The sequence below is a fragment of the Phaseolus vulgaris genome, chromosome 11 (assembly GCF_051622355.1).
Source record: "Phaseolus vulgaris cultivar YP4 chromosome 11, ASM5162235v1, whole genome shotgun sequence".
Lineage (NCBI taxonomy): Eukaryota > Viridiplantae > Streptophyta > Magnoliopsida > Fabales > Fabaceae > Phaseolus > Phaseolus vulgaris.
Window position 1 is genome coordinate 7278697 of NC_143508.1, and position 13596 is coordinate 7292292.

At 33.0% G+C, this 13596-nt stretch overlaps 3 protein-coding genes across 3 annotated transcripts; 1 reads left to right on the forward strand and 2 right to left on the reverse strand.

Moving 5' to 3' along the window:
* The first annotated feature begins 3129 nt into the window (after positions 1–3129).
* On the forward strand, positions 3130–4718 carry LOC137821484 (zinc finger, C3HC4 type family protein). Its single transcript, XM_068626096.2, has 3 exons — positions 3130–3266; positions 3364–3465; positions 4392–4718. The coding sequence occupies exons 1-3, from the start codon at positions 3246–3248 to the stop codon at positions 4506–4508; spliced, it is 240 nt and encodes a 79-aa protein (XP_068482197.2). The 5' UTR covers positions 3130–3245; the 3' UTR covers positions 4509–4718.
* A 724-nt stretch (positions 4719–5442) lies between these two features.
* LOC137823211 (uncharacterized) lies at positions 5443–6191 on the reverse strand. The gene has a single exon (XM_068628385.2). It carries the CDS (start codon positions 6074–6076, stop codon positions 5663–5665), a length of 414 nt encoding a protein of 137 aa, XP_068484486.1. The 5' UTR covers positions 6077–6191; the 3' UTR covers positions 5443–5662.
* A 5479-nt stretch (positions 6192–11670) lies between these two features.
* Positions 11671–13357, reverse strand: PIP2;4 (plasma membrane intrinsic protein 2;4). Its single transcript, XM_068626108.2, has 4 exons — positions 13003–13357; positions 12492–12787; positions 12255–12395; positions 11671–12112 (listed from the first exon to the last, which is right to left on the reverse strand). Exons 1-4 carry the CDS (start codon positions 13307–13309, stop codon positions 11999–12001), a joined length of 858 nt encoding a protein of 285 aa, XP_068482209.2. The 5' UTR covers positions 13310–13357; the 3' UTR covers positions 11671–11998.
* Positions 13358–13596: the final 239 nt, after the last annotated feature.

Consider the following 13596-nt stretch of genomic DNA (forward strand, 5'->3'; position numbering starts at 1 on the left):
AGTAACTATACCAATCTTTTAAAAAATACCATTATCTTTGAGTTGATCTGAGTTATAATGGGATCATTCATTTTTTAAATTGTTTTTGTTCAATATTTCTGGTAGTCGGAAGTGATGACGTGGCATCGAGCTATCATATAGGCGTGCTAAACGGGACACCTGGCTGGCAGAAGGGAAGGAAGTCGGGGGGCTCGTGCAGTCGCCAGTTATTAAGTTGGCGTGCTCCGATCCCCAGCATACCTGAACCAGCGGTCACCGGGTTGAAGATGAAGTCGCCAGATGCGAACCTAGGCGACCAAGTGATTAGAGATCGCCGAAGATGAAGGCAGATGGTCATTTCCCAGTTGGCCAGAGGATGAGCTCGGGAGATAGCACACTTGAACATACACGGTGAAACAGGTAGGGCAGATCATGAAGGCGGCCGGCAAGACCACAGGGAAGGTGTGTACGAAGGCATCCGAACTCGCCACCCAGAAGAGGTCACGCTCCAAGGCAACTATGCATTGAGTATATCATGCATAAGTAACTTAGCCAAAGAAGAGTCAGAAGTAGCGCCCAAGTCAAGGATGCTCCAGATGATGGCACGTGTACAGCTGGACGCGAGCCACGTGTCCAGATGTGTAACTGCCAGGAGAGAGAAAGTGCCCAGGTATATAAGAGTTTCCAACGAACTTCTGAGGTACGCACGTTCAGATTGTTTTCTTTACGCTTGCGAGTCTTGAGTACACTGAGAGAGAACTGGTCACGGTTCCTTAGAGTTCTTGAGTTTTACTCTTAAGTAATTGGTGGTTCAGTCGTTGACTTGGGCGTCGGAGCGTGATCGGCCGCAGCGGCGCCGTTTCGTCTTTTGCAGGTTCTTGAGGTGGATCGCGGTGAAGGACGGAGGCTAACACGACGCAGAAGTCGATCCAAGTTTGACGAGGCAAAGCTCCAGCGTTTCGGTCAACATGCAAGATCATTGTATAATAACATAAACGGTTAGTAGATTTTAATTTTTTTAAAACAAAAAGAATTTAACAAAAAAATAAATAAATCAATATATACAAGTTTATTATTTGTTTTTTTAATTTTTTTTATTTGCGGTTAGTTTGGGATTTTATAGAAAAATGATGCTGATTATTAAGGTAGTGTTAAAAAGGGTGTTGATCATTAATGTGTTAAAATAAATAATTAATATATTTTGATGTCATAGATGAAAATCTTTTATAGTTAAAGATCCACTTTTTTTGTGAGTATCATTTGGAAGTAAAATATTTTATTTGTTCTCACTTAATGGAGAGATTGATACGTTAATTTTATTTTTTGTTATCACCTAACTGGTAGGAGAGTGGAGAGATTGGTTACTTTTCTGTTTTAAATTGATATTCTTCTTTATTAAATAAACATATTTTTAATTTTAAAATTTTATTTTATTTGTTCTCACTCGCAGGAAAGTGGAGAGATTGATGCCTTTTATTGGGGAAGAGTGGGGAGAGAGGGGTGAAATGTTCTTCTCCACATTTCATCACCACTTCACCAGGTCTGCTAATTTTCTTCATATTTCATCTCTTTTATTTATCTTATTTTGCTTTTTCTATTTCTCTAATGTATACATCTTATTTTATTTTTTTCAATAGAGATGTTTAGTTTATTTTATAAATTAATAACTTCAACTTCTTTACTTATTAAAAATCCCATTGTTAAAATATTAAGTTCTTCAATAATATTGATAAAAAAAATATAATTATTTTAAACATATTTAATTAAAAATAAATATAAATATAACTAATAAAAAACTTAACACAAATAATAATATATTATTTAATTTGATAGTTACTATGGATAAGTTAATTTTTAATTATCATATTAACTTTTTGATTAATTTTTCTACAAGTCACAAATCACGTGAACTAGATGATTTCTAAGTAGTTTACAATTAACCTATTTAAAACTTGATAAAATAATTACAATCTAGAGTTATTTGAATGAGTGTTTTTTTTATAATATAATCCATAATTTTTATTCTACTAACTAGGTCGAAAAACTGTAAGTTATAATAATATAAAAATAATAAAATAGTTAATATTGTATCAAGACCAAGTAAATAAGTTAAAAAAAGATAAAATTATATTTAATAAAGATAGGATGTGAAAAGTAAAAGTTCAATTAAGTTAATAAAACTCAATATAAACATTATAAATAGATTTATCTGTTTATAAATGAGCATATACCCAATAAGTGAGCTTAAGTCTATATAACTAAAAGATAATCAAAGTCAACAAATCTAGTAACTGAAAAACCAAAATGCAATGAAAATAAAAAGAAGTATAATTATTTACTTCAAAACTTGTAAAAACATTTATATGCAATATTTACTTTTTCAAAACATAACAATTGTAACAAGAAAAAAATTATTGAGTTATATTATGCAGTACTCTATCCATAAATACTTTTAGATAACAAAATAAAAATAAACAAAAATTTGCCAGTAGCCATAATAACTTTACCTCTAAATGACTTGCAAGCAACATCATCATAAACAAAGTCCCTTGCAAGCATAAAAGACAAAGAGAAAAAAAGTTTTTCAAAAATTGCCTAAAATTATGAGCATAGATATAGCATTTGAAATATCACCTTCACAATACAAAAAATTGTTAATATGCCCTTATCATAATTTATCTATAGTAGAATTATATAATTTGGAATATGGTTTCCAAACACAAATCTGAAACAATATTTTACACGCTGTAATTTAAAAGATTATATAATGTGGACTAAGACTATGGCATCTGAAATATAATTTTTGAAATATATAATTTGAAACAATATTTTAGACTATACTATCTAGAATATGAAAAAAATAGATATAGTTCGAGATTATATTATTCACAATATGATCAATTTTTATTATTTTAAATATATTAATTTTAAATTGTTTAAGTTAAAAAGGTTTTAAATTATGTTGGAATATAATTAATGTATTTAAAAATAATTTTCAGATTCCATAATTTAATAGTTGTTTATTTACAAATCAGAAAGACAACGGAGATGTAGAAAGGAATTCTGAAGGTGCAAAAATTGTTTTATTTGGGCCCAGTGTGGTTTGGGCAGTCCAACAACAGGCCCAAGCAAGGAGAAGTAAGCGGCGAATACGACGTCGTAAGGAGCGGAGGCTTTTCCCGAAGCAAGATCGGGACAGACAGGGCATTTGAGAGAGAAGTGTTGTTCCGATAAATCTGTTGCAGCGAACAAACAAAAAGGAAAGGATGATTAGCATTATCACCCAGGTTCGTGTTCCTCTATCAGAACATGATCAGTGTAAATTTTTTGTTTTGTTTCAATTTTAAGGTGAGAACTTTATTGGTGGATTTGGGTTTGGAATAGGAACGGCTTCTGGGAGCTTCACTGGGAGTGGTATTGACGGGGGTGGTTGTGTTTGAGCAACGCCGATACATCTACGCTTCTATTTCCCAAAACCAATCTCAGGTACTACTCGTTTTCCCCCTCCGTTCTTACCTTATTCCTTCTCTATTCAATTTATCTCATTGCGTAGAAGGAATCACCGATACTAGATACACCAGATGAATTCACATTGTTATTGACTCTTGATTGAATGAATGGTTTGTTGGGCTATCCTTTTTCTTTTGATAAAAAAACAATCCCCAATTTGTTCAGTTGGGGGTGAGCTATTTCTTCATTGTGTTTTAATCTGTGGTATGCTGAAAAATGTTGTACGTTTAATTTTGGTTAAAACTGTTTTGAAGTTTGAAGTCTTGTGATTTGTGTTTGGAAATTTTTACCTCAAAATTGCTTTTTGGAAGCCTACAACCCCCTTTTTTGGAAAATCATTTTTATGGAATGTAGGGGTGCATTCGGGGAGCTGAAACTTGCCCCCGGAAATGCACTGAGTCACTGAAATGAAACCACCTCGTTGCTATATTTTTATGTTGTTGGCTATACTGTCACATCACATGGGAATAGTTTCAAGGGAAAGATGGAATTGTTCTCAATATTCATGCGTGTCGTTGTTCATAATGTGAAGTTTTCCGGAGAATAATCATAATGAGATACATGGTGTAGATAAGTTTTTTTTTTTTTATGAAGCCATGTATATACATCCGCATCATAAATTATACTGGAAATTAATAAAAACTTAACTCTCTTTTACAGTCCCTTGCACAATAGTTTGCACTTACATGTGCTTTATGATTCTTATCGAGTTATTTGTTATACTTGGAATTACTTGAAAGAATTCTCTCTCCACTTTCCTGAGTTGCTCTATATCTGAAATACTGATCATTCAGTCTATCGTGTATGGTCATCCTTGACTTAAATTTCAAGTTTGAATTTGATTGTTGCAGTATGATTTGGTATTTTTAAACTATAACCTTTCAGCTTTCACTCTCTACCAGGTCAAAGAACCTATATTTGGAAAAAAAACACGTTCTGAATTTGCTCATACATGGAACAAAACAGTGGATCAGACATTTGGACCTTTGATAAAGTCTCTCAGCTCACGCGGATGGTAGAAATGTTCTGTGCAATTTATTTTAGTATTATCCCTTGTAATTGTGATATCAAAACATACCATACATGGCCTTATTTTTACCTTGACATTTTAGATTTTTAAATTGTTGTGAACATGGACAGCGCGAATGTTGTTTGAACACCAATGTAATTTATCCAGCAATACTTGGGTGTTGCTTTAATATATGAATCACGATACCTGATTTTTCTCCCTTGCAGCAGTACTATATATCTGATATTAGAATTTACTTACATTGTCCTTATGAATTAGCACCCTAGGTGCCTGTTTTCAGCAAAAATGTAAAGGCACTTAATGACTCGCACACTGATAAGCAATGTTTTGCTGTGATTTTATCGCTTTGGAGTTTGGACAGTTTCATGTTCAAGTTCTACGAGGAAAGTATGTAAATGAATACAAAAATGTGTTTTTTTTCTATGTTTCTTTTTTAAGAGAAACTTTAAGTTTAACTTTTCTTAGTCAATAGAAAAATGGTAGCAGAATTTTTTGTAGACTGCAGAAGATTGTATTGTTTGCTATTTAGTTTACTGTACTAGTTGATGTTGGTCTGATTAAACGAATAGGATAAAATCTTGGGTTTAGTATCACAGACGGGAAACCTCTCAAAACTCTGAATGTGTGTATCGTTTGTCTGCTTGCAATGGGTTCAGGATTCGTGTTCGTAACTTGTTTAGAGATGATAGGAACACATTTTTTAACACTCCTTTCGAATACTTTCTCTTCTTGGGGTCACATGAATTTCAACCAACTAGAATCTGTTGGAATGAGATTTTAGAATAAGTTTTTAGCACTCTTTTTGTGTGTTTGACACTGTCCAGGTTCTGTGACTGACCTGCTATTTTGTGTCTGATGTTGCCTCGCATTGAATCTATCTTATTATTTTCAGTAGTTAGTAAGAAATTGGAAACACATGACTATGATAACTGTGAAAACATCCAAATTTGATATTAATCACTATGAAAACCGTAGTTGCATTGTTAATCATGAACAACTGGAAATGGAACTAGTGCTAAGAATAAGAAAATGAGATACACACATATATGGTTAAGGAAACAATTTTTTGGGACTTTAGGCAAAGTAAAGGAGTATTTATGCCTTGTTCTAAGCTAGGTTTTGATGTGATTAGAAGAAAGCACATCAAGCATGAGATTGAACACTACTACTTGCTCGATTCATGTTGGCTTGGCGAGTGACCTTCACATAGTAGATTCCCATAGCTAAAAGAACAACAAAAGCAAAAACAGTGATAATGCCAGCTACACCCCCAGCTCCGATTTGTTTCCCACCTTTCTGTGTTGCTGAAGCTTTGTTTTGATATATTTGAGTGCCATCCACTTGAGCTGCTAGAGGCAGCGGTGAACATTTGGATGCTGCACAGAAGTCTCTATTCTGAGGCTTTTGAGCATTGGGATGAAAAAAGTCGTATGCTGCTGGTGGAAAAGCTATAGGGTTCTCATAAACAAGCCCATGAGGGGCCCTTTCTTGCCCTCTAGCAATAGAGAAAATTGCTAGAGAAAGGAGGAAGAGGAAGGACAAACCAATGGAACTCATGTTTCTCTTTTGTTTTGTGTAGATCACTTGGAATCAGAGAAGGAGATAGCTTTTGGATAAAACTTGTAGGTGGTTGCCCTGGCTTTTATAAATGTGTTGAGGTTCTGAAGAAGTGGTTGTTCCTTGGACTGATTTTATAAGAGAGGGAACATAATTGTGGATTTTGCTTTCAACAGACCCTAACCCCAACATTGAAGAGCCTTTGCAATTCCCAAACTGCCCATGGCTATATGTGACACACGTACATCAATGTACAATTACACCGCTTTAAAGATTGTCTTGATTGAAGCAGCAGTGGCATTACTGTCATAAGATTGTCTATTGCTTTATATTATTAGCCAGAGGTGGCTCTAAGAAAAAATTATGCTTGTACTTAAATGAATAATGATGCTGATATCTTTATTGTGGAAAGAGGGAAGGGTAAATGCTAAAAGTGTTAACTAAGTGAAGTGTCATCAATTCTATCCCACCATATGGAAAATTATCAACTTCTGAAAAATAAATGTTAGAAAATTATGTCACCGATGAATGGATTGTTCTATAATCGAAGTGAAGTCCCCACAAAAGAAAAGGTTCACTCAAACACTTGCAAAATAATTCTTATACTTAAGTATGTACTACACTACTTATTTTTTCATGATTGTGCTTCAGTATTTTACTCTAATGCATACAAATACAATAGAGATTAAAATCATTAGAACACTAATTGGCATCCTTGCAGAATGAGAACACTAACCACCCATCTCAAGAGACCAGGAAAAATATGCATATGTGCAGAGTATTGAATGCACCTGGGTATTTCAGCATGACAGTATTAGGCTTCTCATACTTTATCATGAAAAAGTTGTGTACTTTGCTTTGTCTCAAAGTGGAAAACCAAAATTAATTATAGCATAAAATTAGCTTAGCTTAGAGGGGCAGCAAAGAGCCTTGCTGTCCTGCTCCGTCACATTATTGCGAGGGCACAAAACGCATGCAAAAGTTTAATACCAAATGCATTCTGCTCTTCCTCAGCCACACACTATGTGTGAAAATCATAGCGATGTTAATTCAAAATCATCTCAGCTTTCGTGCTTTCTCCCCTTTTCTATGCCTCCTATTGTGACTCTCTTTAATCCTTCCTTCTCCATGGCACCGCTCAGAGATTCTCTATCAAAATTGTCAAAATGTGCTAAATGAAATCACGGATAAAAGTCTCACATTTTAGCTCATATTTTATTATTAAATATATTAAAGGAAAATGTTGGTTGAACAATCGGTGATGTAGTTGCTTCAGTATACAATTGTTCAGGTGACAAAAAAACTAATATTTAATTTTTATCGTGGGGTCCACAAAACATTCTGAAAAGGTTTAACCTTTGGTAGAATTGTGAAATTAGAGTTAGGGGAAATTGAGTTTTACATTTTAGATGTACATTTTGCTATTTCACTTTCTTCTTCATTTGATCTTCTGTCATGTGTTTCGTGCTCTTCTCCTTGAGTTCTCTAGTGCCTTGCTGTTATCGTTGAGTTAATTAGTGTCTTGGTGTTTTCCTCAAAGTTTCAGTGTTGTCGTCGTCGGTCGGTAATACATTTTTTATTCAATGGATTATGAAATGAAACATTGATGTTGTGTGATTTTCATGTTGTTTTTGTCAAAGTTGTAGAAATTATTATGAAGAGTTGGTGACGAATTATAGGAATAGGGTAAAGTAAGGTTTATGAGGAGAAAAATGAAAGTCTTGTTACTATTAGAGCAAAAAGACTATAACATGTACTGTGTATGGTTTGACGATTCAGTTTTTAGTTCGAGTTGAAGTTTGAACATTTTCTCTATATTAAACCAACATGTTAGAATAGTCAACTATGATTTATTGATATTGTTATATAGGTTTAAATGTTTTTTTTTTTTTTACGTATACACAACTATTTTTTCAGACAATGGTTTTTGTAGTAAATTAACCATTAAGATTTTTTAAATAGAAAAACTACATCAAAAGTTTGAGTAAAAAAAAGTTGGTTTCCTTTTTTTTTTTTTACAATTTTACATACTTTTTAAAAAAAATAATTAACTTGATTTTTAAAATGTGAAAGTGAAAAAAAAAAGTTCGTTTAATCTATATTTTTTAAGATTAATTACTTGATCTTTTATTTGTGAGAGTAAAAATAAAACAGTTGGTTTACCCTGTAAATTACTTAACTCAGTTTTCATAAAAATACAAATTAACAAAATGTCTAGAAACCTATACTTACATAATCGTAACAATTAAAAAAAAGCTTCAATTAGAAATAACTAACTAAAGTAATTGTAAAAAAATAATATGTAATTTTTTTAGTTTTATTAATGAAATTTATTTCAAAAATAAATTAATATCTATCCCGTAACATTCAAAATGAATGAGAAAAAACTGGAATTGTGAACCTTATGTTCACATAAAATATACAGAAATTCCTTAAGGAATGCACTCTAGTTTTTAAATTGTTTTGATTATAAAAATATTTATGTAAAGAAATCACGTTCAATAATGAAGGAATCACCTTCTTTAATTATATTATTTTAGATAATAGGATCATCCTTATATAAAAACGTTTCAAAATAGTTTAAGTTAAATAGAATAAATCCGTAACGGCCTTTGGGCCGAGTTTAGAGTGAAGCCTTTTTTTTTTAATTTGAATTCTATCACTTAATTTTATTTTGCAAATTTTATTATTATATTTTTTAGACGTTTTACCAACCTTGTAACCTTTCATCTAAGTTTTGCGATTTTGAAACTTTTGATTATTTTAGAATTAAAATTACAATTCCAAGACCAAATTTCATAAAATTTTAACTGATAAATTACATTTGAATGGTTAATAATTACGTAGGAATAATTGTATGAATTTCAATAAATATTTAGAAATATTATTTGCAATTTTAAAATTAAATATTATATATATAATTATTTAAGATTTAGGGTTTAAAATTAATAATAATGCACATATTATATATATAGGAAATTGTAAAATGACGATTTTTACCCAGATTAAATAATTATTTTTTCTCTTTATTTGAATCTAAAGAGATTAAATAATTATTTTTTTACTTTTTGAACATAAGACTACACGCGGTTGTTTTTAACCTTTTATACACCAAACTGTTGTATACAATTAAAATGTTTCTCTTACTCCAGTTTTCATGGACATTTGATTCTAATTAGATAGACAAATATAAAATATAATAAGATTTTTTAGGCACACGTAATTTATCAATTGGGCTTATGTTGGGACTGGTTTGGTACAAAACAATGTAAAGAGGCAGTTTCTTCCTGCATCTCTACATTTTTCTTCCTGCACCCCCACAATTTTGGGATCTCGGAGTGTGCTATGGATTTATCAATCCAGAAGTGAATCATGTTGCATTTCAGATGAGGAGGTGTTCCGGAAGCAAAGTTTGCATAAATATTGATTTCTGAATTGCTGAATTCGGAAGCCCAATTTCTATTATGGATTGGTGGATCCGGAATGATTTTTTCAATTATGGATTTCTGAATTCGGAATGCATATTTTGAATTATGGATTGGTGAATCTGGAATGGTTTTTTCAATTATGGATGTTTTGCATTTTTTTTTGGATTAACACTATTATTCATGTACTACCGGAAGCATCAATCCAGGAGATTACCGGATGCGTCAAGAAAATTTACCGGAAGCGTCAATCCGAAAATTTACCGGATTTCATAATCCAGAATACAAAAACAAATGTACAATTTATATAGGGACAGTTTTGTCTTTGCGCAATCTTTTGGGGGTGCAGGAAGAAAAATGTAGGGGTGCAGGAAGAAACTGCCATGTAAAGATTTGATGTTTAAGCTTAATTTAGGTCCATTGACCAAAAAAAGTTAGGCTTAAAGCTTGTGCCCACCATGAATTGATATATGGATATAGACACCAAAAATAAATTAAAAGAACCAACAATAATAACACAGAGGTGTAGAGTTATATAAAATTTGAAAAAAAAAACAAACTTAAATAACACAAGAAAAAATCTAAAACAAAAAAGAATTGAGTTACATATAAACTCACACCGTAATTATATTGATTTTCAATAATTACTTTTAAAAAATCTTCTATCATTGTAAACTACATTTCAAGAATTTTAAGCATTATATATAGTAAATATATGGGAGTTAACATTTGAGAATATGTGGGTAGTTCGAGAAAGTTCAAAGTAACACGTTGGCTTAATATGATAATTACAGAACTAATGGAACTTACCAGACTAATTAATGAAAGCTCCATCAGTTGTTAATGCGTCATAATCTTACTTTTTCTAAGATACTTAACTTAAGCACCATTACATGATCATGATTGTTTCTCTAAAAAAATCTCAAATGTTCCATCACCTTCATCTTCTATAACCATGGATAATATGCTCTTGAGAATAGAATATGCCGGAAACCCAACTTTTTTTTCTTTTCTTTCTCAAATAGACATTTTTTTTTTATTGTTTTTTTATTGTTTGTAGTGACTTTATCATATAAGAGATACTAGTACGTTGTAGATTTCATATCAATTAAATATATCTTATAGTATATAAGTATCTGTAATTTTTTTTTTAAAAGTTAGTTTTTATAAGGTTAACTTATATTTAAAGTTCATATCTTAAAATGGTATCAGATTCATTTTGAATTTATTTTAACTAAAATTTGTTGGACTTATCAGATCACTCACAAAAGTGTGTTGAAGATCTCATATCGATTAGAAATAAGATTAAGCTTAAAACTCACTTCTTAATACATATGAAAACGAATAATCCAAGCCTTGTTTTCTCTCATTTCTTTTTAATTTACAATTGTGTTATATGTTGAGACTAATCCAACAGCTATTTTGCAGCAAAGAAAATGTTATGAATAAAAGGTAAAAAAAGTGCCATAAAAATGAAGAGTACCTTTGTGAGCACAAATTGTGCACAAAACAAAAAGTTATAAAACAATTAACACATACCTAGCTAATCAGAATCATGGAGGCATAAAATAGGGTGAAGATAACGTATATTAGCTCACCAATATATTATAAGAAATGAGGGGTGCACTTGTAAGGAATCCCAAGTCATCCACCTAACATGTTACTTTATCTTTAGTTCTTTTCCATTTTTTTTCTTTAGTTAAATTATAGTGTCCCTAGCAACAGATGAGTTTCAAAATCAATCCAAAATTTAACGTCACATCCAATAACCACCACCACAAAAGCCGAGTTATATTATCTAATAAATAGTCAAGCTTTTGAGTGGAATAGTTGTTTAGTTGTGGTCCTTATTAAGCTCTTTCACTGCTACAAGTTTTGCATTAGTTTAATATATACATTATTAGGATTAGGATAAGCATCTGTTTTGGACAACATTGAAGGTTCAAGAACCGCAACTCACGCAAATAGATGAATGTTGATCTCGTAAAAGCTTAATTAGTAAGTACTTAAAGGACAATAATTTTGGCCTAATTCCAAAAGGGTACTTGTTATTCACTTTGTCCTTTTTCAAGCCTAGGATTAATGGTGGTGAAACAACCAATTTAGAGAAGCCAGGAACTTAATGATATTACTCAAGTCAAGGTACATTACATACATGGATGATGATGATGATTAAGAAAAGATGAATACTTAATTATGAAAAGATGAACACTGGGAATACATATACAAGGAAGTTAAAAAGAGAAAAGACACAAAAGGGATGCAAAATTCACCCTTGGACACAACCATGCTTATCTACAATTTGATGCCCCCCATATGGTTTTGGCCTTATCCTGCAAACCCCACAACAACTGTAGCTGATGAAAGGAAGGACGAAAAAGCCTAAACTAGGGAGACTAGCACTCCTCAACATACAAATTATTATTCTTCGTGGAAACACCATAGCCTTGTTGGAGATTAAGAAGCTACAAAAGTAGCTTAATTATTAATTAAGTAATTAAGCATTGCTCCTGAATGATCCAAGTGCCTTGATAGCAGCTGCTCTAAGGATGTATTGGTGGTAGAATGCTGCCACTGCTGCTCCAATAATTGGTCCAACCCAGAAAATCCACTGTTCATAAAAAAATCACCATAATTAATACACCCACTATCAACATCCATAACAACATAACCTTCAACACCCTTTTGTTTTCTTCAGTAAAAATATGTTTCATCTTGAAATATATTATATACACTGTTAAAAAAGTTTTTACCTGATCATCCCAGATTTTTTCATTGTTGTAGATTACAGCTGCTCCAAAACTCCTTGCTGGGTTAATGCCAGTGCCAGTAACTGGGATTGTAGCCAAGTGAACCATGAACACAGCAAAGCCAATGGGGAGGGGTGCTAGTACCTTCATATTGAAAAAGTGAGAGCATGAATTAGTAATAAAGTTTGGCCACTAATGAGAGTTTTTTAGAAATTGTTTTGGAACATATATGATGCTTACAGGAACATGGGAGTCCCTAGCGTTCCTCTTAGGATCAGTGGCAGAGAAGACAGTGTAGACAAGAACGAAGGTACCAATAATCTCAGCACCCAAAGCAGTACCCTTGTTGTAGCCATCAGCAACAGAGTTAGCACCACCTCCATACCTGTTGTAGTATGCCTTTTGGAACCCCTTGGCCAGTCCAGTGCCACAGATAGCACCAGCACACTGTGCTACTATGTACAACAACGCCCTTATCAACGACACCTTGCGTCCTAGGAACAGCCCAAAAGTCACAGCCGGGTTTATGTGTCCTCCTGCAACACTCACCAAATCAAAAAACATGTTATAGTTCTTGTTGCATGCATATTCATACACGTTCCTTGTCCAATATCCAATCAAACCAACAAAAAGAACCACCAAATTACAATTGCCTAGTTCTTGAAATACAAAAGTTGAAACTTGAAACCTTAGAAGAGCAAAATTGTGGTGCTTGTGAGAGAGGAAATTGAAAGGGGTGAGAGATATGTACCTGAAATACCGGCAGTGCAGTAAACAAGGATGAAGATCATGCCACCAAAGGCCCAAGCGATGCCCAAAATGCCAACCCCATCACATTCGGTGCCACCAACGTTGGCATCAGTCTGTCTTTTGTAGCCAATAATGGTTAGCACAGTGACATAGAGGAAGAGAAGGGTAGCTATGAACTCAGCGATAAGGGCTCTATAGAAGGACCACTGTGTTAGCTCTTCAGGGTCGAACAAGGGTGCTGGAGGAGGGTCCTGATAGTCTTTGGCAGCGTATTCTCCTTGCTCTTGAACCTCAACATCTTTAGCCATTTCTCAAGCCTCAATCACTGCTATAGCTAGTTAACTGTGTGTGATATGGTGTGTGCCAAAGTGTAGTGGAAAGAGGTGGTATTTAAGTAACAAAAGAAAGAGAGAGAGAATGGTGATGAATGGATAATTAAACCATTTCTTTTGTTTTTTGTCTATGGACAATGACATGATTAACATAGTTTTTTGCCGCCCCTCTTAGCTTGATTTCGCTTGCATGACCCCACTCCATGGCCACCACTGCAACGGCACTTCTTCATATCATATACATATACATATACATAGCATGT